The sequence below is a fragment of the Canis lupus genome, chromosome 18 (genome assembly GCF_003254725.2).
Source record: "Canis lupus dingo isolate Sandy chromosome 18, ASM325472v2, whole genome shotgun sequence".
Lineage (NCBI taxonomy): Eukaryota > Metazoa > Chordata > Mammalia > Carnivora > Canidae > Canis > Canis lupus.
The window spans coordinates 52411191-52437252 of NC_064260.1; the positions used below are offsets into that span (position 1 = coordinate 52411191).

At 53.9% G+C, this 26062-nt stretch overlaps 1 protein-coding gene across 29 annotated transcripts in view; it reads left to right on the plus strand.

Moving 5' to 3' along the window:
* Positions 1-26062, plus strand: part of NRXN2 (neurexin 2) — a 97589-nt gene that overhangs the window by 28037 nt on the left and 43490 nt on the right. For 10 of the 29 annotated variants that reach the window (XM_049096976.1, XM_049096993.1, XM_049096987.1 and 7 more), the window contains 9 exons: positions 1546-1590; positions 10247-10408; positions 11162-11600; positions 15270-15656; positions 15838-16041; positions 21913-21939; positions 23521-23649; positions 24036-24417; positions 25033-25223. In XM_049096976.1, coding sequence (XP_048952933.1) covers positions 1546-1590; positions 10247-10408; positions 11162-11600; positions 15270-15656; positions 15838-16041; positions 21913-21939; positions 23521-23649; positions 24036-24417; positions 25033-25223 — 1966 coding nt within the window. The remainder of the gene's footprint in view (positions 1-1545; positions 1591-10246; positions 10409-11161; positions 11601-15269; positions 15657-15837; positions 16042-21912; positions 21940-23520; positions 23650-24035; positions 24418-25032; positions 25224-26062) is intronic. The other 19 variants (XM_049096979.1, XM_049096995.1, XM_049096999.1 and 16 more) reach the window with 8 other exon arrangements.

Sequence of the window (26062 nt, forward strand, 5' to 3'; positions counted from 1 at the left end):
AGGGTGGGCCTCTGTGTTCCTTTTTATGTTGTGGTGTGTGGGGGATATGGATTTCTGGTCCTGACTGTGGGGAGTGGAGGCTCAGGGGGGCTGTGGGTGTGCATGGAAGGAGGCAGGGCTGCTGGGGAAGCCTTACCAATTCCAGGGATTTGCAAGGGGTGGGGTGGTGGGGGTGGGGCACTTAACTCCAGTATGGATGGTTGTGCAGAGGAGTATAAGAGAATGAGGCTGTTTGAAGAACCTGGGGAACTTTTGCAGGGGGTGGGGGTGGGGGATGGACCCTGGAAAGTCAAATTAGGCAGGGAGGAGGGATCAGCTATGAGCGGGAGAGCGGGAGAGCGGGAGGAGAGCGGGAGGAGAGGGAGGAGAGGGAGGCGGATTGGGGATTAGATATGCTGTGAAAGTTTGCCCTCTGCCAGCCCATGGAGGGCAAGGTTTCCTTTTCCCTGTTCTGGTGGCAACTCTATCTCTCTTCTTTTCTCAAGGAAGAGAAACAGTAAAGGAGGAGCTGCCCCCTCCCCTCCATGACTCCCTGGATCAATTTGCCTATCCTCCATCCCCAGGAAAAGCAGACCCCTAGATCCCTTCCTATACTCCTTGTGAAACCTTTTCACTTTGCCTCCAAATGAGATTGTCTCTCATTCTAGCCAGTCCTGTGATTCTCTAGGGGGCATTGGCCACTCTTCTCCCAGCCTGACAGCCAGCTGGCCCATCACCAACCAGTTAACCCATTAACTCGATATGGTCACTGATCAGCCAGTTGGCCAGTTCTCTAGAAAGCCATCTGGTTGACCAGTTAGCCAACAACCCATTGTCCATTACCCAAGTCAACAGCCCATCCCTTTCTCGCACCCCTTGTCCCTCCTCCCTCCTTTCCCTCAACTCCCTAACATTTCAGCTGAAAGGACTTACTAATACTGCATAATTGGGTCTGCTTCTTAACCCCCTGCCTTCCCTCTCTCACCCTCTGTTGGAAAACCCCGTTGCCGACTCTGTGTGTGTTACTAACACGCTTATAACCCCCGGGGGACCAAGGGATGGGCAGGGACAGGTGGGGTGAGGTATGAGTGAAAAACCGAACTAACCTTTCTGTCTCATTGCGGAATGTCAGCCATCTTTAAGTCTTTGCTTTCCTGGTCCAGTTCTTTTGTTATTTTCTTCTCTACTAACCAAGGTCTTTAACTGTTCCCCTTCTCTGCAGCCGGCTCTTCCGGGAGGTGGGTGGACTGGGGAGCAGAGGAATCCAGAGGAGGGGTTTTGGAGGGGGGATTGGGAGAAGGGATTTAATTTTTGTGTGTGTTTTATTTCTCCCTCCCATTATAATTTAATTTTCTTTGAACAAAATACTTCAGTGGAGCCTAAGGTGGGAGGGTCTGAACAACCAGCCAAATATATATGGATATATATTTTTCCTCCTTCCTTGAGTTTCACAGTTGGTCATTTTATTTTTCTTTTCTTTTCGTTCTGTTCTTTCGTTGTTGTCTTTGTTGTTGTTGTTGTTGTTTTTTTTGACCCCCCCACCCCTCCCCCATATCTCCGGTGAAGCACGCAGGGATTGGACACGCTATGGTAAACAAACTGCATTATCTGGTAGATATCACTCTAATTGTCTTACCGTTTGGTTTGCCGTGGGTTTTTTTAACTGTTCGATTCTCCCTCTTTTGTTTCCTTTCCCCGTTTGGTTTTGGTTGTTTTGCTCTTCTGATTGTTTTTGGCGTCCTGGACAATCTTTAGATTTTTGCTTCTCTCTCTTTGAGTTTTCCTCTTTCCCTTTGCTTTCTTTTTTTGGTCCAAACTCAAATCCAAAAGACAAATGGAAATCAAGGAATTTGGCCTGTCCCTGCCCTAACCCTGACTCCTGAATTCAGATTCTTGGCCAGAGAGACCTGGGGGCAGGCCCCATGTTCATCGGCTCTGGTTAGACCAGCCCCGATGCCAGGCTGCTTATTTCTTTCTATTGCTTTATTTTGTTTCTCCCGCCCCCTCCCCCCTGCTCCCTTGTTTTTTTCTCTTTGATTTAGTTTCTTTCTTGGTCTCCTGAAAATCCATGGAAAACACCATCCCATGACATGCTATGCTCTGCTCACTGTCAGCTCCCGGACAGGGCCCTCGAGTTGGGAGTGGGGGCTGGGGGCGGGCCTCCAGTGGCAGCCAGCTGGGCAGGTTCCCCGGGGTGGGGGATGGCCCTGGGAGATGCCGAGTGGCCTGGGACCAGTCCAGAGCTCCTGCAGAGCAGCAGTTCATACGAGTTTGGGGGGCCTGTCCCAGGCTGGCTACCACGGAAGAGGTGACATCCCCTCCCTCACTCCTCAGCCTTGAGGGTTTGTGGTTCTATCTCCCCCCCTACATTTGCATGGCATGAATGGTCTTCTCCCCCCAGGAGGGATAGTGGCCAGTTTCCCCCACCGCGCTGCTGTTCTGACTAACACTGTGTTTCACACTGTCTTCCTCCCCTCCCATCTCCCCTGACCTCCGTCCCCTGCTTGTCCTGCATGGCCTCTGATGGGGTCGTTACCTTCCCAGGTGAGGGGATGAGAGGAGGAGTGCAGCAGGGCTGAGGTTGGGCTAGTTGTTGCCAAACTCCTCTGCTCGGGTTGGGCTCAGTTCCGGTGAGTGTCAGTGTGGGTGTCTGTGTAAACGCAGCTGGTGTGTGTTGGTGTGTGGGTGCGACTGTGTGTAAATGTTGGTGTGACATTTAGGGGGTGTTAGTGGGAGACTGTGCTGTGTGTCTGTGGGCTTCCACTGGTGACTCCACACACGTGTAAATGCTGGTGTGAACGGCGGGCTACGGGCTAGAATGGAGGCAGGCAGTGGGCGCTGGCCCTTATGTCCGGGGACACGATGGGCAGGAGCAGAGCAGGAGCAGAGTAGGAGCTGGGACTGGCCCCTTGCTCCCCGCCTCGCCTGGGGGTGGGGGGGGTGGGGTGTGCCTGCTGCAGGCTGTGCTGTGTGACATCCCCTGGGATTCCCTCGGGCCTGCCCATCCCGGCTCTGCAGCAGCAGGCAGTTAGTCATCGCCTATTAATAATGCAGAGTGATTGAGCACCAGGCTGGGGACCCTGCAGATGGACGTGTCTGTTCCCATGGGGCCCACGCTACTTGGGGCAGCTGCCTGGCCTGCCCAGCCTCCCCGATCTGTGAGGCTGCCTGGCTGGCTGGTGACAAGGGAAGCTTGCTAGCTGGGGCTCCCAGTCTGAGTGGCTCCGCCACCTCCCTAGGAGGCTCGACCTCTGAGGCTACGTCTGACCTGTCCTGATGCTTCCGCAGGCTGTGTTTCCCTGTACCCACAGACACGTGGTGACTCTGTGCTCTGCCCTGTCCCTAAGGCAGTGCCCACAGCCATAGCCATCTCAGTGCTCCCCAATCCAAAACCTCATCTGCTCATTCCCAATCATCCTGGTGTTCCTGTACAACGGTGCAGTGTCCCAGCGCCATCCCTTCCACGGGCTCTGCTCTCCGGCTGCTGCTTCTAGAAGTTAGCTGCTGTCCACCCCCTTAGGCCAGGCCAGAGGCTGAGCATTTGGACAGCGTTTCTATACAGAGTTTCACTGAACAGCCAACCTGTGGCTTTGGGGACAAAAAGGAGGCAAAATAAACTCCTGTGGCACACCCCAAACACCTGGGGAATTCCCTCCGAGAATTAGGACTCTGTAGACTTTCCTTCTGGTCTTGATTCAGTTAAAAATTGACCACATGGACTTGGGCCAAAGGTCTGTTTCCTCATCTTCTGAATAGCTGATAATATACCTGCATTGCCTATTTCATGGGGTCAATGTGAAGATCAAGTAGGGCAATGGAAGTGAAAGCATCTGTGCTCTGTAAAGGAAATTATAATTTTATTAATCTTTATAACATGTTAACTGATTATCTGTCTCAGTGTTTCCAGGGTGAGGATGTTTTTGTAAAGAAGTGATTCCTTCCCATAGCAAGCCCTAGAGAATACAGTGTCTCTGGACCCACTGGAGATCCTGTTCCCATCCCTTCTTAGGAATCAGTCTCGGGATGCCTGGGTGGCTCAGCGGTTGAGCATCTGTCTTGGGCCCAGGGCATGATCCCGGAGTCCTGGGATAGGGTTCCACATCGGGCTCCCTGCATGGAGCCTGCTTTTCTAAGTCTTTACCTCTCTCTCTGTGTCTCTCATGAATAAATAAATAAAATCTTAAAAAAAAAAAAAAAAAAGGGAATCAGTCTCAAAAATAATAGCACAAAACCCCAGAATGTCTCAGGAATTGGCCTGGGGAGGAGGGCAAAAGATGGAGGAATGCAGTTACATTGGTTAAGAGGCAAACAGCGATGTCTGGTTTCAGCCTTGGCAAGGAAAGTTCCTACTAAATTCTAAGTTTTTAAAGTCCACAGTGTGAACATCATGGCTTGATGACCAGGGTTGATTGCCTCCCAATGGCCTGAGTCACCTCATAAACTCTTGAAAATTTGTCCCCGGGAATCAGCACTTTCGGGTGAGGACTGGAGTCAGAGCATGGGGCCCCAAAAGAGATGGGGTTCACCCTGTTCTTACTCCCACGCATTCCTCAGCCCCAGTTCCAGGTGATTTTAAATTTATTTTTACTAACTCATTTTTATATGGTCTCTTTTCTTGTTATTTGAGTGCTTCTCCTTGGTGGAGAGGGTGGATACAGACCAAAGAGGCCAATCCTTTGAGAGGTTTGGGTCAAGTTGTGTCAGGACGATGGAAGTTTTCTTATAAAAATAATAATTTTTTTGCTCACACACTGGGGTCTTTGATTCTCCTAAATAGCTCTCACATCCTGAATATAATTTATTTTTTTTATTTTAAAAAATATTTTATTTATTTATTTGACACAGACAGAGAGAGCACAGAGAGGAGAGGCAGGCAGAGGGAGAGGGAGAAGCAGGCTCCCTGTGACGTGAGTCCTGATGTAGGACTGGATCCCAGGACCCTGAGATCATGACTTGAGCCGCAGGTAAATGCTTAACCGACTGAGCCACCCAGGTGCCCTGAATATTTTTTTTTTTTTAAGATTTATTTATTTATTTATTTATTTATTTATTTATTTATTTATTTATTTATTTATTTATGATAGACATAGAGAGAGAGAGGCAGAGACACAGGAGGAGGGAGAAGCAGGCTCCATGCTGGGAGCCTGATGCGGGACTCGATCCCGGGACTCCAGGATCGCGTCCTGGGCCAAAGGCAGGCGCTAAACCTCTGAGCCACCCATTTATCCCCTAGGTGCCCTGAATATAATATAAACTTGACAAATGCCTAGATTGAGGTATCAGGCAGAGACTGTTGTCAGTTAGCTTATGGGGAGACTGAGGCCTAGAGACAACCAGGGGCCACATCGCAATTATGGAGGGCCCAATGCCTTTACTTCTGCTATCTCATTTGATCCACATCATCAGCCTGGGAGAAGCACGAGGGATAGAGATGTCACACCCCTTTTATAGATGAACAGCAAAGATGGTTCTGAAAAATGGGAAAGGCGAAAGTGGTTTCTTTCTTTCTTTCTTTCTTTCTTTCTTTCTTTCTTTCTTCTTTCTTCTTCTTTCTTCTTTCTTTCTTTCTTCTTCTTTCTTTCTTTCTTTCTCTTTCTTCTTTCTTTCTTTCTCTTTCTTTCTTTCTTCTTTTAAGATTTATTTACTTATTTATTTGAGAGAGAGAGCACATAGAGGGAGAGGCAAAGCAGGCGGCTGGCTGGGCAGAGAGCCAGATGTGGGGCTCCAACCTAGGACCCTAAGATCATGACCTGAGCCGAAGGCAGATGCTTAACTGACTGAGCCACCCAGGTGACCCTGGACCTGAAGGTTTCTGACCTGAATTCTTTCCCCTCTAGCCCTAAATTTTATCAAATCCAGACATCAGGAGTTGCTGTAGGACTAAAACTGCTGGCCAGGTCATTTTCCTGTGAGTCTTTTCAACCTAATTCTTTCTCTAGCTTCTTCCTACCCCAAACAGATGGCCAAACTTGAGCACATAGGAGGCCTGACCCTCAGCCGTCATTCTCCTGTCTTCATGCCCTACTCCCACCCACTTAATCCCAAAGGGAGACCTTCCTTCCTAAACTAATTCTTTTTTCTTTTTTAAAAAAAAATATTTTATTTATTTATTCATGAGAGACACACAGAGAGAGGCAGAGGCACAGGCAGAGGGAGAAGCAGGCTCCCCTCGGGGAACCTGATGCGGGACTTGATCCCAGGATCCTGGGGTCATGACCTGAGCTGAAAGCAGATGCTCAACCACTGAGCCACCCAGGTGCCCCTAAACTAGTTGTTCTTAATCACCTTTGGCTCCTGGATCCCTCTGAGAATTCGATGACAGCAATGGACTAACGAGAGAATTTTGCATACCTAGGACAGCCTTCAAAATCCCAGAAACCCATCTAGCCCATCCACAAGTCAAAAACATCTGCCCTCGATCTTATTCTCCTCTGAATAAGTTCCCCTTTTAGGGAGGTCAGTGACCCTGTGATCCTAGCAGACAACTGGGAAAGGCTCCGCATGATGCCAGAGGGGCTCTCCTTCCTCAGCCTTTCTTCCTGGGTCAGGCCAGGCATGGAGTATGCCTGTGGGGATAGTTGTGACCAGGACCCGTTTCACATCCCACCAGCCTGCCTTAGAGGAGACAGGCAGAGCAGAGCAGGAGAGAGGTGGGCCCATCAGCGAGGGTTGAGGTCCCGCCCAGATCGGAGACTGCCCCTTGCAGCCACCTCCAGCCACCCTCTATGCTCCTGGGGCATAGAGGGAGGCTGGATTCCTGTGTCTTCCGTGCCTTACTCCTCCTTCTCTGACTGCGAACGGCTGTTCCAGGGCAGAGCCATGCCTCATTCCCGTTGGCTACTCAGTCCTTATGCAGGGCCCTGCCTGTCTGGGTTGATGGATTGATGTGGGTTGGGTGGCGAATGTCTTCTGTGTCTCGAGTCCTAGCTGTGGTGCTTATGACCGAAAGGAGGATGCTTGGAAACGAGCGGGTGGGGACTTCCTCCCACTGCCTTGAGCAGGATGTGGTGTGCGAGCAGGTGTGTCTGGGTCAGTGATCAGTAGTGAATGGGTAGTGGGAATGAGTGTCTGAGTCACCTCTGCTGAGGAAGATGAGAGCCTCATGTCCCTTCCCTTTCTTTCTCAACCCATACATGTCTCTGTCCTAGTGGTGGCTCCTCTCTCCTCCTCCGTTGGAAGGAAGCTTCTCCTTCCTGCACCTACAGCTCCCTCGCCTCCATCTCTGCTCTTCCCCATCTTCCCTGGCCCCGCACGCCTCCTTACCTGTGGCTGCCTCTTTCTCTCCTCCCCTGCTGGGCCTGGCTCCCAACCTTGGCCCTCTAACCTGCATGTGTCCCACCTGCAGAGGCTGTTCTGTCGCACGGCCCCCCCCTGCCCTCCTCCCCCGCCGGCCCCACCCCTTCCAGAAGCTGCACAGGGAGGGGGGTTGGGGGGCAGGGGCATCACGAACCCCTGGGGTGGAGGGGGACGGGGGAAATACTCCCCTGTTTCCTGCTTTTACTAACGAACCCGCCATTTTTGTGTCTGGACTTTGATTTGTCGGAGGGAACAGTTGGGTTTTACTAATCTCCGTCATCTCCCTCCTTGCCTTCCCCAGAGACTGTCCTCCATTTCCCCTACTCTCAGCTTCCTTTCTACCCAGTGCCCATCTCCCCGTTTCTCCCTCTACTTCCTCCAGCCCCAGGCTGGGCCCCCACTTCCTCCTATGTTACCCTGTCTCCTGCTACCCTCTCCCCCAGCCCCCAGGCCAGGGCTGCTCTAAAACACAGCTGCGAATTTGGGAGGCAGATACGAGAGTGAGTAAGGCAGCCCTTTCCCAAAAGGGGCACCACATGGCAGTGACTTGCATAAAGCTGTAGTGGGCAAGGTCAGACTCGTGCCAGCCTGAAGGGGAATTGAGGAGGGCACTCCCGGCAGGTTAGGTCCTTCTAGCTGTAGAATGGCCAGGGCAGATGGGCTCGCTGCATGGACTGGGCCAAGGAGAACCACAGGGTGAGGGAGATGCCAGTACCTTGTGCCCCAGCTGGGGCTGAGGAGGGAGGATGCAGCTGGGTGGCTCAGGGGAGGCTGGAAGGCCAAGCTCACTGAGGGAGGACAGGAAAGCTTCTTCCTGGGGATGTTTGGGGCCAGTGTTTCTCTGCGTCGTGAGGTGACTTGATGTTCACCTTTGATGACCATGATGTGCCCCTGGATTGTGCTGGGATTAATGTGGTTATGGGGACATGTCAGGCTGGGAGCTGACCCTTTAGAGGCTGACCATCTAGCTGAGGTGACCAGACACAGGCTCAGGAACTAATTAGTGGCCCACTTCCTGGTCTTGAGGTGGCATCAAGAGTGGAGGTACAAGGTGGGATAGAGCTGAATTTGCCCCAGGGAGCCCCCTTCACCTACCACCCCTCCCCCTGCCTTATCCCACCCCTTCCTCCCAGTCCTTTACTTCCCTTTCCCTGGCCCCCTTCTGCCCATTCTAATCTTGTTTGCATGTTTTTGTGACTAATACTTTGATCCTTCCCTTTTCCACCCAGATCCCTACTTCCCAGACTCAGGTGGGTGGAGGGAAGAAGAAATAAACAATAATGACAACAGCCCTCCCCTTCAAATAAGACTCAAAAGCTTTCAAACTGACCCCTCCCACACAGACTTTCTGTCTTTGAACCTGGTCCCCCCAGCACAAGGTTTGATGGTTCCCAGGAGGGGGACCCCTTCAGCCCTCATTCTGCTCAGCTGTACCCCCAATCTCAGTGAGGGGGATTCGAGGGCCCTGTGGGGGAAGTTCCACTTGCCTCATTTTGCCCATGTTCTTTAGGAGTTCCTAACATCCTCCTCCCTACCCCCATAACAATGGAACCCTGGAGACCAGTCTCAGGTCCTGGCTTGTGGCTTGTCATATGGACTGGTATGGGTGGGTCATCACAGGATGTGACTGGAAGGCCCAAATCTCCACACGTTGCCTGAAAAGAGGGTCCTAAAGTGTGTTTGGGGATTGGAAGTGGGGGGTGAGCTGTGGTCTGTGGGTGCACAGTGTTGGGTTCACTGTGAGCCAACTTCCTGATGGCCCCTGTAGGAGCCTGCCCACTTTTCCTGGGTGACCATCTTAAGCCACAGCTTTCTTAGAGTGGGGCGCTCACAGTCCTGAAGCCCTTGGTTCTTCCTCCACAACCTTGCTGGGTCTGGAGCCCTTGCGGGCTGCTCCTATGGCTAAACTTTTCTGGGGTCAAGTGGGCATTTGTCTGGGGAGGGGGTAGATAAAATTTCCCTGCATTTGTCACTCCTCTCCAGGGTCACTTCTGCCTTCCCCAGGCCACTGTTGAGCCCTTGTCATCTCCTTGGAACACTGGGTGCTCTTCTATCCTTACCCACGTTGCTTTCTTACCTGACTTTTCAGCCCAGGGTTAAGGTATCCTGAGGTTAGCCCTGTCCCCCTGTTCCCTAACCTGGACCTGAGTAATGAAGGTGGTGTTAGTAGGGAAGACAATGATGAAAAGAGGGCAGGCTGGTGAATAGGTAGAGGGCTGCCCTCTCCTTGGGAGGCAAGAAAGCCACCGGCATATAGAGGGACTTGGGAAATAAACAGACCCTGGAAGAAGGCAGAGACCAGTGGGAGCCCTAGATGTTAGGGTGGTGGTGGTGGGAATCAACCCCAAGGGCATTATGTGTCCTTGAGGTAGTTCTAAGTGCTGCCAGTAGTATCTGAGCTCCTATTCTGCATGCCCTTGCTATCTCCCACTTCCCTGCTGGGCTAAAACTGGAGGGACTCCTCAGTGCCCCAAAGAGACAGCTGTAGGTGAGGCAAAGCCACTAAGATCCAAGGAGAATTGGGTTCTCTACCTCCTTTATGAGAGATGCTCTGAAATCACATGAAGATCCAGAGAGCACCTCAAGAGGAGGCAAGTGAAGATGCCATTTGCATCTCCCCATAATGGGGCCTTGTCCTGAGTTCCCCACTCCTCTGTGGAGCCATTTCCAGAAACTACTTGGTGATCTTCACGGTGAGCATTCCAAGTACCCTTCAGGCCTCTGCTTGCTGAGATGGGGGCTGTGGGGTAGGCCTTAGCCCACCCTGAAACCATCAAATCTTGTGCTACCTCCTTTCCTGCCTTCCTTCTTTCCCCCCACTGTTCCTCTTCCAAGACAAGCAGACATAAAAATGGAGGGTCCCCCTCCCCTGCAGCCCCCTGGCCCCTCCCTTGCCCAGCCAGTGGCTTTTCCCAGGGAGTTGATGCCAGTTGTCTCCTTGTTTCTCCCCCTCCCTCCCTGGGCTGGGCAGGTGACCATCTCGGTGGACGGGATCCTGACCACCACAGGCTACACGCAGGAGGATTATACCATGCTGGGCTCTGATGACTTCTTCTACATTGGGGGCAGTCCCAACACGGCTGACCTGCCTGGCTCGCCTGTCAGCAACAACTTTATGGGCTGCCTCAAGGACGTGAGTAGGGCTAGGAAGGGTCTGGGGTCAGCCAGGAAACCCTTTGGTCCCTATCTTCAGTGGGATTTAGTCTGACGTGGCTAGCTGCCTGGCTCCTCTGATCCTTCCAAGGTGGTGGGTGACCTTTCCTCTTCAAAACCTAATGCCCCTGACTCCATCAAGAGGCTTCTTCTCTCTCATTCCCTTGAACCACTGAAGGCCCCCTCCTCTCAGAGGACCCTTGAAGGCAGCAGTAGCACAGAGGAAAGAATATTGAATGTGAAGACCAAAGACCTGTGTTTGTCCTGGCTCTTCCACTCACTAGCTCTGTGACCTTGGCCAAGTCCGTTGACTTGTATAATTCTTAGTGTTTGTATCTGAAAAATGAGTAGTCAGTACCTACTTTTCAAGGTGGGTGTGAGAAGCAGATGAGAGTGTAAATAAAAATACTGTCAGTTGGAAGATGTCAAGGAGATGTTAGCAGTGACTGTCTTGCCATTATTATGCAACTGCAATTCAGCAGGCACTGAGGCTGCCCTGCTAGGCTGGGCCAGAGTCCAGAGCACAGACCATAGTGGGACAAGGGAGTTCTAGGACAGAAGTCCAAGGCAGTGATCCCATGGCATTGAGGAGGGGACTCCCTCCACTCCCATGGTAGGGTCCCATGGTGGTTGCTGCTGCTGGGCAGGAGTGGCTGGAAGCTGAGCAGCTTTTGCTTCTTCATCCCTGACCCTACCCGCCCCCACCCCCCCCCACCCCCGCCCCCCGCTGCAGGTGGTCTATAAGAATAATGACTTCAAGCTGGAGCTATCCCGCCTGGCAAAGGAAGGGGACCCCAAGATGAAGCTGCAGGGGGACTTGTCATTCCGCTGTGAGGATGTGGCTGCCCTGGACCCTGTGACCTTTGAGAGTCCTGAGGCTTTCGTGGCACTGCCCCGATGGAGTGCCAAACGCACTGGCTCCATCTCCCTAGACTTCCGTACCACTGAGCCCAACGGACTGCTACTCTTCAGCCAGGGCCGGCGGGCTGGGGCCGGGGCCGGCAGCCACAGCTCTGCCCAGCGGGCCGACTACTTTGCCATGGAGCTGTTGGACGGCTACCTCTACCTCTTGCTGGACATGGGCTCTGGGGGCATCAAGCTGCGGGCATCTAGCCGCAAGGTCAATGACGGCGAGTGGTGCCACGTGGACTTCCAAAGGGACGGGCGCAAAGGTCAGGAGGCCTGGAGGGTGGGGGACCCTTTCACCCTCCCCCTGCGGGACTTCCTTTCCAGGCTCTCCCACACTGTTCTTCCCCTCCTTGCCCTGTCAGTCCCTTCCTTGTTCCTCCTGCCATGGTACATTGACTGGTAGGGGGTAGGGCTTGGAGTCAGCAGAGTGGGGTTCACACCTACTGTGTGTGTGACTTTAGGCCCTTACTCAGCCCCTTGAAGCCCCAGTTTCATTATCTAAAAACGTCCTTAAGAAGAGAAAATGACTGAATACCCGTAAAAGCGTTAGCATGGTGCCTACCACAGAGTAGATAGCCCATTGTCCTTTACACAAAAATACAAAAAACCTCTCCAACCATGCCTCCCTTCTAGCTAGGTCCATGCAGCTTTCATTTATGAATTCACTCAACAAATGCTTGTGGAGTACCTACTGTGTGCCAGGTGCTGTTCCAGGTGCTGTGACGGGATGAGGGCGGCTGAAACAGTCTTGGCTGTCTCCGAGCTCATGCTCAGGTGGGGGAGGACACAGATGCTAAACGACCTGACACTCCCACCTGGTGATGTTTCTAGCACAATAAAGCAGCAGGGAAGAGAGTGCTCAGGCCAAGCAGGTGCTATTTCTTAAAACTTCTGTTGCTTCCAGCCTCCCTTTCCTCTACTCTTCCTTTTTGGTCTTTTCTCCCATCCTCTTGTTTCCTGCCCAATTCTCTCTTCACTCTACTCCACCGCGTTGACCAGGAGAGAATGAATTGATGTAAAGGAGAACTGACATATTATCCAATGTGAGCATTTATCAACAACAGCTAAATTGTTATGTTCCCCCAGGTGTCACTGCACCAGACTCGAGACTGGGCGGAGGGGCCGTTTCCCCCCCTCACACACGGGGAGGAGGGGCATGCTCTGGCTACCGGAAACATCAGCCTCTCAGGGCAGGCTGTTTCTTCCTTTCTCTTCCCCAGGGAAATGTCGCCTCCCCCAGACTTTATAGTACATGGGTTCATCCCCTGGTTTTGTCTCATGATGGCACCTGGGGGTCTTCACAGAGCAATTGCTGCCTCTCAGGGTTTCCCCATAGGTGACCAGTGACTTTCTAGATTGGAAGTTTGCCTAGGCCTTGCAGAAAACCCCGGGGCCTTCTGTTCCTCTCTCCCTTCATTAAGTGGTCTTCTTAGCCTCCCACAGATCTCTAGAGCCCCCACGCCAGGTCTGGCTGGTCCTTGGGTCACTGTTTGACCAGCTCTGGCCATTTCTGATATCCCACGTTCACATATACATCTAAGCCCAGCCTTGGGGCAGGCATCCCAACAAAGCGCTCCTTGACTTTTTCCATGTGTTTCTTTTTTAATTGTGTTAAATGACACTTAACATTACCTTTTTAACTACTTTTTAAAGTGCACAGTTTGGTGGCCTTAAGGACCTTCCCACTGATATAACCATTACCACCATTCACCTCCAGAACATTTTCATCTTCCCAAACTGAAACTCTGTCCCTATGAAACACTAACTCCCTGTTCTCCCTCCCCAATCCCTTGGCCTCCACAATCCTACTTCCTGTTTCTATGAATTGACTTGACTACTCTAGGGACCTCCTGTAAATGGAATCATATAATAATTTTCCTTTTGTGTCTGGCTCATTTCACTCAGTGTGTTTTCAGTTTCATCTATGTTGTAACATGTGTCAGCATTTCCTTCCTTTTTGTGGCTGAATAATATTCCATCCTATGTATATACCACCACACTGTTTGTCTATTTATCTGTCAATGGATACTTGGGTTGTTCCATTTCCATGTTGTAGAGCAAGGATCTTGGACCAAGACCTGTATTTGCTTTATTTTCCTCTTATTGACTCTCCATTATACATTCTTTTGCCATCTCTTTCTTTCCCTCCATCTTCCTTCTCCTACATTTGGTTCATTTATTGAGAGTCCAGCTGGGCAGTGTCCATGTCCTGGAGGCCCCCCAGCAGGTGGGTAGAGTAGACAATCTGAGGAATCTGCTACAAATAGAAATGTGGGTGAGACCCGAGGTCCATATCTGGCAGCCTGGTGGGGGAATGGGTTTTAGCAGCAAGACCCTGGAGCGTCTGACACCTTGTTGGGGGAGAACAAGCTAGGGCCATGTTATTAAAATAGGAGACAGGGGAGTGACTTCTCCAGTTCAGGAGAGATTTTGAGCAGAGGAGAATATGCTCCAGATGAGGATCCCCATCCAGGGAGGAGGCCCCAATTCTGCTTCCTTAGTTTGACACCACATGCTCATGCTTTAGTCTCCCATTGCACCCCCTACACTGTCCAGGATCTCTGGCCAGTGAGGCCTAATGGAGACCAAACCCTTATTACCTCTCTTTAACCCCATGGAGATGGGCAGACTTTTTTTTTTTTTAGAATTCTTTTTGAGAAAGGAGAGGGGAAGGAAAAGTAAAAAAATATAAACAGGGCAGCTCCAGTGGCGCAGCGGTTTAGCGCCGCCTGCAGCCCCGGGTGAGATCCTGGAGACCTGGGATCAAGTCCCACATCGGGCTCCTTGCATGGAGCCTGCTTCTCCCTCTGCCTGTGTCTCTGCTTCTCTCTCTCTCTCTCTTTCTCTGTGTCTCTCATGAATAAATAAATAAATCTTTAAAAAATATAAACAATAGTTTCATTATATAAGCTTCTGCTTTTTAAAGATCTCAGTAAAGGGTTTTTTTTTTTTTTTTTTTTTAAGATTTCATTTATTTATTTGAGAGAAAGAGTGAGTGAGAGAGAGCATATGATCAAGGGCAGAAAGAGGAGAGGGAAAAGAGGGAAAAGCGGATTCCACTACTGAGCAGGGAGCCCCAAGCAGTGTTCCATCCCAAGGCCCTGGGGTCATGACCTGAGCCGAAGGCAGATGCCCAACTGCTGAGCCACCCAGGCACCCCTCAGTAAAGATTTTGAAGCTCCCACTTGATCCCAAATCTTTTTCTTCAGGATAACCAGCCTTTCCTTCCAGAGAATTCTGACAACACAGAAGCTGTGTTCCTAGCCTCCCCTCTCCTGGCTGTCATCCTGTGTCAGGCTTCAGGAGTGGATCTGCCTGCCAGGCAGAGGGTTGGATAATGCAGGCTCTGCATGGCACTTTGGCTCTGCTTCTTACCCTCTGGTGCTTCTTTGGGCAGGTTCCCCAATCTCCCTAAGCGTCACCTGCCCCTTCGAAATGGGATCATAATGGACCACTTTCATAGGGTTACCTTGAGACTCGGATGTGAGTGAAGTGCTAAGTGCCTGACATACAGTCATAAAAGTTCAATAAATGTTAGTAGGAGGAAAACACTTTGGATTCAAACCTTTTAGCTTCCTTAGGGTTCCATGCCTCTGGTTTCTGGCCTAAGGGACTAGCTGGGGGAATGACCTATGAGTGATCCAGCCCTTTTGGGGCATGTCTGCCTGCGGTTGGCATCCTCTGAAGACTCATGTAGGTGCAGGGAGAGGAGTCTGGACAGAGGACCACTGCCCACGGCAGCTGGCTGGAGATGGCTCACCTGAGTTCCTGAACTTGGAATATTTGTCAGGTCATATCCACGGCAGCAAATAAGGCTGACCCTCTGGCCCAGGGCTACGGGTGTGGGGTGGGAGGCCAGGGATCTCTTTCTGGCGCATGTTGACTCTCTATCCTGCCTTCGTCACTGAGGCACACTCTCCGTTGATCCCTAGGCTCCATCTCGGTGAACAGCCGCAGCACACCGTTCTTGGCCACGGGGGAAAGTGAGATTCTGGACCTGGAGAGTGAGCTGTACCTAGGCGGTCTCCCTGAAGGGGGGCGGGTGGACCTGCCTCTGCCCCCAGAGGTGTGGACAGCGGCGCTCCGGGCTGGCTACGTGGGCTGTGTGCGAGACCTCTTCATAGATGGGCGCAGCCGAGACCTTCGGGGCCTGGCCGAGGCTCAGGGGGCAGTGGGCATCACCCCCTTCTGCTCCCGGGAGACACTGAAGCAGTGTGCCTCTGCCCCCTGTCGCAATGGGGGCATCTGTCGAGAGGGCTGGAACCGCTTCGTCTGTGACTGCGTCGGGACCGGCTTTCTGGGGCGGGTCTGCGAGAGAGGTGAGGCTGGTTTTCACTCCACATGTCCCCACTGCCCGTCCTGTGCCTCTTCCTCAGGGTGCCCCTCCCTCACGGGCCAGCCCTGGGTCTGCCATCCTTGTAACGATCCTCTCGGTCTTCTCTTTCCCTCCACTGGCCTTCACCTGTACCCCGATTCCCTCTTCCCCCACTTCTGGGGCAGAGGCCACGGTCCTGAGCTATGATGGCTCCATGTATATGAAGATCATGCTGCCCAATGCCATGCACACGGAGGCGGAGGATGTGTCTCTGCGCTTCATGTCCCAGCGGGCCTATGGGCTAATGATGGCCACCACCTCCAGGGAGTCAGCCGACACCCTGCGCCTCGAGCTGGACGGGGGCCAGATGAAGCTCACTGTCAACCTCGGTAACCACCCCACCTTGTGTTCTGGTCCCTTCTCTGTCCCTGCCTCTCACCACACCCCCTCTGTCTGGAGAAGCTGGTGGTAGCACCACTGAGAGTGGGTAAGGGAGGTGCCAATTTGGGTCAGAGCCCCTGAGAGCTTCATCCCCAGCAAGGATGCACAGTGTAGGGGATTTGGCAACACTATGTATGGGGGTACCCTGAGTATGGCCATACCATCTCCCCAAGTGCGCTTGGTATGACAACCGCTCTCCCAGGGCACTCATTTGGGTTTGGTGGTGTCTGTCCTGCATACACGTGTAACAATATAGCTTATTCTTGGTTGTCGGCTCATCCACTTACTCTTTTGCGGGTTCATTCATTTGGGAAGGACCTGCAGATGCCTAGTGGTGTTAAGCCTGAGCGCAGGTCAGCTTGTCTGGAGATGAAGAGGACCTGGCCCTGTACGTAGCCACTCTCATCTGCTCTGCGTTTAAAGAGCTGTGTGTTTGTGTGCATAGGTACACAGGTGACCCTGGACATCTCAGGACATATCTTTCTTGTCTGCTTTCACGTTTGAGTCCCATAGCTGCCCTGTGAAGCCACAGGATCACCTGCTGGGCTTGGCTTTACCTGTTTTATAGATTGTGAAATTCACTTACTGATTTACCCAACATCATAAAGCCAGCAATAGCTCGGAAGGAGCCCAGACTCAAACCCAGGTCCTTTGCCCTAAAGGTACAATGTTTTCCCATTGCCTTTAACAGACTAGGGGATAGAGGGCAACAAGAATCCTCACTGTCAGACAGTTGGCCGTCTCTGCTCCTGCCTAGAGCAGGCTGAGGCCCCACTTCACCAGGCAGTTCCCAGGGTGTCTGTATGGGCAGGGCCATCAGGCCTGCTGGGGCAGAAAGGAAACAGCAGGTGCACTCACTTGGCTCATGTCTATGGGACACATTGTAGATGCCAGTGTATTCTGCACCTGGGTTACAACAGTGACGACGAGGATCCTGTCTTGGTGAGGCTTTTGGTCAGGGGAACGCTGGAAATTAGAGGTCCTGAGCCATCCAGGCTGGGCTCACAACTGTCCATTTCATACCACATAGAAGTATAGCCCCCAGGGGCCTGCCACATCGGAAGATTCGGACCACGAGGGTGACTCATTGCCTCCTGGGCAGGAAGAGGAGTAGGATTCTTCTGAGCAGATTAGGATCCTCAACTGGAGAGAACACAAAGCTTTGAGCTTTTAAATATTGATCTAGAGTTTCACCCTAACTTTGGTCTCTAGGCCATTTTGTGGGACAGACTGTGGCCTTTTGGGGCCCCATTGCCTTGTTAATAAATTTATAAAATGTCTTTCCTTTTCCCTTTTGGCCACTTGGTCTTTGTACTCCTAGGACAAGGATTTGCCAAGCAGGGTGGGGGCTGGAAGCAGGGAGGTGTGCAAATGGCCAGGGTTCCAGAGTTGGGAAACGTAAGGGCTCTGTGAAGCTCTGCTTCTGGCCATCATCACAGCCCACAGAGTGGCTGGTGGGGGGCAGCGCTGCAGGGGGAAAGTGGGAAGGGAAACACCCTCTGGCCGATGTTCCGTGGTCTGTACATCCCCTGGCACCCCTGAAATTGTCACAGGAGGAAGGCACCAACCTAGGACCCCATGAGTGGCCCCTCGCTTCTCAGACTGCCCTGGTCTGTGTACCCAGACCCGGTGTGACATAGTCCTTCGCCCTGAGAGGTATGTGTTCTCCTCACAGTAAGCACATGGCTCCTTGTGTTTGGTGGTGATACAATCGGGAACCTCTCTGGCCTTCTGTTTACAGGGAAGGCAGATGCTTCCTCCTGACTTGGGCTGTCTTTAGATAGGAGGCAGTGTCCTTGGCCAGGAAAAAGTTCCCTGGCGGGTCCTCAGGACCTTTCACCCTTAGGATCTAAGACCCTCTCCTTCCCATTAGCATGCTTTTCAGTCTGTGCCTCATAAATACTTAAAAGTCAGAGAACAAGGTGTCCCCCAGGATGCCGGCCAGCAAGACAGTCCTCCCATCTCTCACCTGTCTTATAGCCTCTCACCCATGGCTGTGCCGGGCCCCACGCAGAGATGCCATCTCTAATATGGCTCATGACAAGCTGTGACCAAATGCTTGGTACAGATGCAGTTGTCGATAATACCAAGTGACACGTGTCTGGGGAGGCATGTGGCTGCTGTGTGATCCACACCCAACCATTCAGCCTTAGGCTCTGATGGGACGAGCATTGGGCCTGGGGCCAGGAAATCTGGGTTTCAGACCTGGTCTTTTCGACTCTTGGGTAAGTCATTCCCCTCTTCTGAGCCTCTGCTTTATCTGTAAAATGAGGTTAAGGATCCTTGCTCTGCTTACCTTCTGTGGTGGTTTTGAGGCTCAGATGGAATAATGGGAGTGAAGGCATTGTACAGAAGCATGATGCATACATAGACACTCATCCAGCCTTCTCAAAGACAGATCTTACCAGGGTAGGGACCTAAGCTTAGAGCCAGGCCTGGGGCTTGCTTCCACATTGCATGACCCAGTCTGGCCCCTGCTTCTCCATCCTGCTTGCTATCCAGGGCTGTTGGGGCCTCACAGGTGAGGGACAGCACCAAAGCTCTGGTTCTGGGCAGGATTTACTACGGGGGAACAGAGGGAAACCTGGCAAGGCTCGATCTCCGGCCTCAAGGTCTTGTCCTGTAGGGAAGGAAGGCAGACGTAGGGGGGCAGCTGTGCAACCTGTCAGATGCTCAGTGGTAGGACACATGCTTGGTGCTGAGTCCTAAAGAAGAAAGTGAGGCTGCCAATGACCCTTGGGGGGATAGCCTGGAGGAGGCACTCAGTGCCAGCTTCAGGAAGCAGGGCATTTGCAGGGCCAGGAAAGACCAACCAAGAGCTGCTGCCTCCTTCCAGGCAGAGGATACTAGAGAAGCTGGACAGTGCCTCCTGTCCTGTCCCTTGGCCTCCACCATGCCTGCAGACATTGAGCAATACCGTAAGCACCCTGTCTGCAGGGTGGTTGACCTCCGTTCCCAGAGAACACTGGACTCCCCTGGATTCTTCACCCTGTTCCAGTGTAACCTGTGATCCCGGGTCCTTTTGCCCTTGGTATGGCTTCCCAGGCCATTGCCCAGCCTGGGCCGTCCCTTGGGGCCCTCCACCAGGCGGGCACAGTCCCAGCCATCAGTGAGGCTGACATGAACGGCGTATCATAATTAGAGAATCTCCAAGCTGGAGCTACCCTTAGAAGCTATCTCCTCCAGCCAGCACCCCGCCTCCCCACCTGTCTCATATGCGAATTAACTGTTGGTTCCTGCATCTCTGCTCAGAGGCCCGTGTCCCAGGCCCCTTCCTCCGACGACCATTCTAATCACCGGGTCCACTCTTTCTGAAATTCCCACTGGCAGACCTTTCAGGCCATACAGAGTAAGCTTATCTCGTTCTTGTTGTAAGCCAGGCTGAATAAGCATTATGTTCCAAAGCCTGTTAATTCCCGAGGCCGTGGAAGGGTGCCTTGTGCCCATCTGGGGCCGACAGTGGTTCCCAGGCTCTTCCAATAGGCTGGGCTGCTGGGGGGAGTGCTCTGGACAAGCACTGCATGCCGCCGCTCTTAAGTGTTACCTCTGAGACGAACCTTTGGTCCGTGGGCTCCTGAGGCTCCTTGCAGAGAAGCCTTGGACTCACTGTCTCCAATCTGTAGGGTCTGAGTTGGGCAGGGGATTGAGTGGGTGTGCAGCAGGAAGCCTGGGTCCTTTACCCTAGGTTCCTTAACATGCAGGCATCTGTTTCTGCACACACTCATCCCCTCATCCTGGTCTCTGCGTCCTGCTAGGACTCTGGTAGGTCTGCGTAGACCTGTCACCTCCGTTCATTCCCTGAACCTGAGACACAGGTGACTAGCTAACAGGTCACTTAGCTAAAGCGGCCTGAGCTGGGCTCTGGGCGGGTGCGTGTGTGGAAGGGTTGGCACCCGCTCTCACTCCTGCTTTCTGCTGGCCTCTGGGATGGTGCCGGCTCTTTCCTGCAGTCTTCATGGGGTGCTTGCTGTCCCCAAATCCCACTGGAGTGGGGCTTCTGAGAGTGGGGTCATTGCCGGGGGCGGACCTGGAGCTGACACCTCTTCTCTGGACAGATGGGCCCCCATTCCCAGTGCTCCCCTGCTGGGGAGGGGAAGAACAGCTTTTCCCAGCAGGGGATCACCTGCCCTTCCAGCCTCTTTTTTCTTTTTTGGACCCTTCATTGGTGAAGACTCTGCTGGCCCAAAGAGAGCCCCCGCGACCTGACTCCAGGCCTGGCACCCTCCCACCCTTCCCCTGACCCCTCCTGTAGTGTCTTCCCTTGGCTCCCCCTTCCTTCCTCTTCTCTCTCTGCACTCTTTCTACCTCCTTCCTCTTACTGTGCCTCTGACTTCCCCCTGAACCTGTTCCTCCGCCTTCCTCTGCTTTCTCTTCCCTCCCTTGGTGCCAGGCTGTGGCTTAGGGTCCCGGCTGCTCCCCCCCACTCTTCTGCTGTGGTTGACGACGCGTGTAGAGCTCAGCCGTACTGCCCGAGGGGCCCGTGCCCTCAGAGCCACAGGGGAATCGGTTTACCTCCCCTACAGGAACCTTCAGGAGCCCATGGGATGCCACATTGCCCCCCTCTGCCTTTGCTTCCTGGGTGCAGGGGTGCGGGCAGAGCCTGTCCTGGGAGGAGCCGCAGGATGCCAGGATATTCCTGGAAGCTGTCCTTTTCCTGAAAGACCAGGGCCACCCCACTAGACATCTGTCTCTTGTTCTCAGCTCACAGGAAGGAAGGCTGAGGCTCAGAGAAGAGAGATTTGCCCACAGCCGCATAATGAGATTAGGATCCAGCTCCTGTGCCCCAGGGTGTAGGACTTCCTGCGGCCTTAGGCTTTCTGGGTCTGATGGCTTGGTGCAGGTGTCCAAAGGGCCCTAAGCCTCAACTTCCTAGGACCCTAGTGTTCTGTTCTCTCTGTAAGGTTGGCCACCTAACAAGTTGTGGGTAATGTGTCCCTTCGGGGGGACAGCCCAAGGCCCTGGGGCCCTGGGCTGCAGTTTTGTGTAGATAGTGTGCTTTCTGGCCACGTGGAGCCTGCTGATCCTGGAGTCATAGGATAGCAGTGCTGGAGCAGAGAGGTGGGGCAGGAGCAGGAGACTTTGCCTGCTTGTCCCTGATTTGCTGTGTGTCCTCTGAAATAATAATTTGGGGCTCCAGTGTCCCCATCTGTGAGGCCCTGACCCCTCCGTAGCACAGATTGATACTAGCTGCTCTAGGGTGAAGGATCACTGCAGTCCCCAGTGGCAGCCTTGCATCCTCCATGTTAGGAAGGGTAGAAGGAAGGTTCCTGTAGGGGTGGTGCTACTCCCCTGGGACTCTGGGAGGTGTATGGCCACCGGAAGGGAGCCCTGGGACAGACCCCGTCATTTAGCTCAGAGCCCAGGGCGGGCATGGAGAGTGATGTGTCATAACTTGGGCTCTGAGCAGGAAGTCGTCCCAGAGCAGGGGATGCAGGGCTTCTGGCCCTCCCCAGACATCTCCCTCCCAGAAATGCGGAGATGTGGGGTGGGTCAAGCCTGCAGCCCCACTATGATCCCCTGTACGACTGGGATTCCCAAGGTGCCCATCTCCCTCAGACACGAGAGGCCTGGGCTCCTCTTCCCATCACCTGACTGCCCTGCCTCCCAGCTCTGGGGAGGGTTGGAGCCCTCTTGGGGGCAGGAGGGATGGATCCAACTGAGGAAGGGAAGAGGGCACCTGGGCACGCGTGGTCCCCAGAAAGTGGTCCCGGGGGGAACCCCCGCCCGCAGACACCCCTCCCTATGAAGGATGTAAAAAAAAAAACTTGTTCTACCTTTTTGTCTCCCCTCCCCCTCTGCCCGCCCCATGGCCCCCCCAGACTGCCTGCGCGTCGGCTGCGCACCCAGTAAGTGGCTTCCCTCTTCTTCTGCAGAGCCCCCAGGGTCCTGGGATGCTGGGCACTGGGATCTGGGGAGGGACAGTGTGGGGAGGACAGCCTTCCTCACTAGCCTGTGTGGGGATTGGGCAATGGGTGTGGGGAGGGGAGCAGGCATGAGGGCGGTGGGGGTGGGGTGGCTGTGGAGGGCAGAACCAATGAGGCTGAACCAGGAAGGGCTGGTGGAGGGCCCTGGGTCAGCACGCTCACTAGCTCTGAGAAGGCCAGGAGACCTTGTCATCTCAAGTCCCCAAGAAGGTGGGGCAAAGACTTGGTGGGGGGGACAAAGACTTGGTGGCACCCGCAGCAGGACAGCCCCCCACCCTATGGCCAGAAGCCGGAGAGGCGCTGGGAAGTTCCACTGCATCTTCAGAGGTGGCCACAAGGGGGAGGGCGAGGCCCGCAAAGAAGAAGATGAGGGTCCGGGCTTCAAAGTTCAGCCCTCCACAGCTCCTGTGTCAGGCAGGGGCTGAGTTTCTGCCATGTGGGGGTGCATTGAGAGGGGGTGCATTTAGAGGCTCTCAGCTGGGTGAGACGGAGAGCAGGTGTGGGCATTTCTGAGCATCCGGGTGTGCTGGGCTCAATGTTCTGTCTTCGGGAGAGTGTTTCTGCGTGGTGTGCCCTGATGTCATGCAAGAGAGCACTGGGAACATGGCAGACACAGGCCGAGGGGCTGTGTGTGTGTGTGTGTGTGTGTGCACGTGCACGCTCAGCGTGGTTCTGTGTGTGTTTGGTACCTGTGTGCCCATGAGTGGTGAACCCTGTCCCCGCTAGCCTGAGCACTGGGGGTCTGGGTGGTGATCTGGGAGTGCAGCACAGTTTCATATCATCCTAAAGAAAAAGATATTTTGTTCTAGACTTGGGGTCAGATAATTCTGATCTTGAATAAATGGTCATAATTGCTAAGAAACGTTCCTCTCTCTGGCCATGTTGGTTGTGCTGCGTGTGTGGTTGCACATCCAGGGGTGTGGAGTTGACCAATTGTGTACAGAGAGGTCACATGGGGACCCTCTGTAGATGGGGGAGCTGTGTGTCTATGTGAAGGTCTCACCGCCAGCAACGGAGCTGGGAGTACACAATACAAGTGGGAGCATGGTAATGCTCTGTATTTTTGAAAATTATAGGTCTATGACTATATGCTGGGAATTTCACTGCTGGCTACACACACTGACATTGAAGTTCCTTAGAAGACTTGGAAAGAAAATGTTGGTTGTAGGTATGGGTGTCTGTGTGCGAGGCCTCAGGGCACAACTCTGGAGGCACCATTCTCATCAAATTCTAATCCAATGATGCCCTTGGAAATTGCCCAGAATGGCAGCACTGAGTGTTATCTCGATTTATGACTGGGTGTGTAAAAATAGCATGAGTGTGTGTACTTGTGTGTGTGTGTGGGTGGGTGTGTGGCACAGCTGAATATGTGCCATAGGTTGAATGTGTGGACCTGGGCGCACATGTGTGTACGCGGGGGGTGGGGAGAAGACTCTGTGTGCTTGGGGGGGCCCACGGAGCCATATGCGAGTGCGTGTGAGGGCCGTGCTCACTCCCCCATTGGTGCCACAGGTAAAGGCCCTGAGACGCTCTTTGCCGGGCACAAGCTCAATGATAACGAGTGGCACACGGTGAGGGTGGTGCGGCGTGGCAAGAGCTTGCAGCTGTCTGTGGACAACGTCACCGTGGAAGGTAAGTGGTCTGAGACCAGGGAGTGGGTACATTTCTAACGATCTGTGGGTGGCCCTGTTCTTGGTGACAGCTGCCTGGGTCTCCACTCCTAGGGACCACATTCTGGCGAGCTACCGTGGTAATCTCTCCCTGAGGGTGGTATAGTATGGGGGGCCCCCTGACCATGGGGGACTGTTTGAGCTCCTTGCAGGTGGCATGGCCCCGGATGGCTGTGAGCACTAGGCCACCGAGTTGTCTGGCTCCTCCTGGGCCCTGTTGCCAGCAACCCCCCTCCCCCATCACCACTGAGGCTCTTATGTGGAGCCGAGGCTCCTGGCACCCAAGGCCCAGCCCCGGAAATGATCCCCCAGTCTGCCTGCCTCATCTCTGTCTCTGGTCCTGAGCAGGACAGATGGCAGGAGCCCACACGCGGCTGGAGTTCCACAACATTGAGACAGGCATCATGACAGAGCGGCGCTTCATCTCTGTGGTCCCCTCCAACTTCATCGGGCACCTGAGCGGGCTGGTGTTCAACGGCCAGCCCTACATGGACCAGTGCAAGGATGGCGACATCACCTACTGCGAGCTCAACGCTCGTTTTGGCCTGCGGGCCATCGTGGCCGATCCTGTCACCTTCAAGAGTCGCAGCAGCTACCTGGCTCTCGCCACGCTCCAAGCTTACGCTTCCATGCACCTATTCTTCCAGTTCAAGACCACAGCCCCCGATGGGCTTCTCCTGTTCAACTCGGGCAATGGCAATGACTTCATTGTCATCGAGCTGGTCAAGGGGTGAGGTGCTGGGCGCGGCACCACTGGCGAGGAAGGGATTCCCCTTCCTGGGCTGCCCAGAATCTGGCCCCCAGCTGCTGGCTGAGACATCCAGTCCCCTGAACCCATAGCTCAGGGCTCAAGTCCCCAGCCACCTGCCAAGATGGAAAAGCAGCACCCCCTTCCTCCACTCTGGCTACTCCCCCGTTACTGCCTCACCAGGATTTTCCCAGTTGTGTCTGTTCTTCATTCACTGTCCTGGCTCAGGCAGGTCCTCTCTGTAGGCAGAAGGCAGGGCCCCTGCCCCTATGGCCTCTCTTGTCTGAGGACCCCCTCCCAGAGCATCTCTGTCCCACCCCTGGAGGTCCCTGTTGTCCCCACGAATCTATCCCCCCACCAGCTCCCCTTCTGAGCCTGTTACAGGATCCGGCTCCTCTGTGGCCCTCCATCCCACGTTCTCCGCATGATCGGACCTCACACCAGCAACCTCTTGCCCTTGGGCTGGGTCCTTCTGCTCCTGGGTCTCCCTCTCTATCCTGTGGTACCTAGGGTCCCCGCAAGCCATAGCTCCTCTTTACTCTGCCTTCCCAGCACTGCCCCTGCCTTGACCGGTGTCTCCTCCCTACCATGGGGCAGGTACATCCACTACGTGTTTGACCTGGGGAATGGCCCATCCTTGATGAAGGGGAACTCAGACAAACCGGTCAATGACAACCAGTGGCACAACGTGGTGGTGTCCAGGGACCCAGGCAATGTGCACACTCTCAAGATCGACTCCCGCACGGTCACACAGCACTCCAATGGCGCCCGAAACCTCGATCTCAAAGGTGGGGCCTGGGGCCTGTGGAGGAGGCCTGGCCCTAACTCAGACACCTCTCGGCCTCAGCGAGCTGCCTCCCATCCCTGACCAGTGTGCTCTTTCAGTTGGGTGGTCCTCTCTCTCCCCCGCCCACAGTCTCCACCTCTTTCCCCTTCTCTGCTGTGTCCAGCCTGATGTTTTCGGTTCAGTTCTCCAGGAGGCTGCCCTCAACACGTAAAGCCTGGCCACAGGATATGCCTTGTGGGGGGAGCTTGGCGGCCTCGCTCTAGAGCTAGCAGTAGGTGGTCCAGGGCTTCTGAAGGCCTTTTGGCCCCCCAGCTTGAGCAGTCTGCCTTGGTTGAGGGTTTGAAAGGGATTGGGGAGCTTAGTGCCCTGGCAGGTGCCTCCTCCAGATGGGAAAGGAGGGAGCAGTTGATAAAGGGACGACCGAGTAGTAGTTGTGGGGTGCCTGCCTGCTGCCCTTGTCATATACACTGGGCACTGGCCAGGCTAGCTCAGGCGACTCTTGGATTCAGGCTTCCCTTGTAGGCTTTGTGTCATACCAGAGTCACGCATTCCCCTGGCCTCTTGGGTAGCCATGGAAGTAGTCCTTGCCTGCCCGCAGAATGGGTGCCTGAGAGAGCAGGGAAGAAGGAGGAGCCTCCAGGCCCAGGGCTTGGAACAGAAATGAAGATGAGGCCTGAGGCTTCTCGAGGCCACCGGGGCAACATGAGCCACCTCTTTCACAGGCTCTGAGTAGCCCTCAGCCCCTGGGGACCCCTTTGTGTCAGTGTGATTCAGACTGTCTGGGCTAGGGGAGGGTCCTCAGAGACCAGGGAATTCACCCCCCCCCCCCCTTGGAGAGGA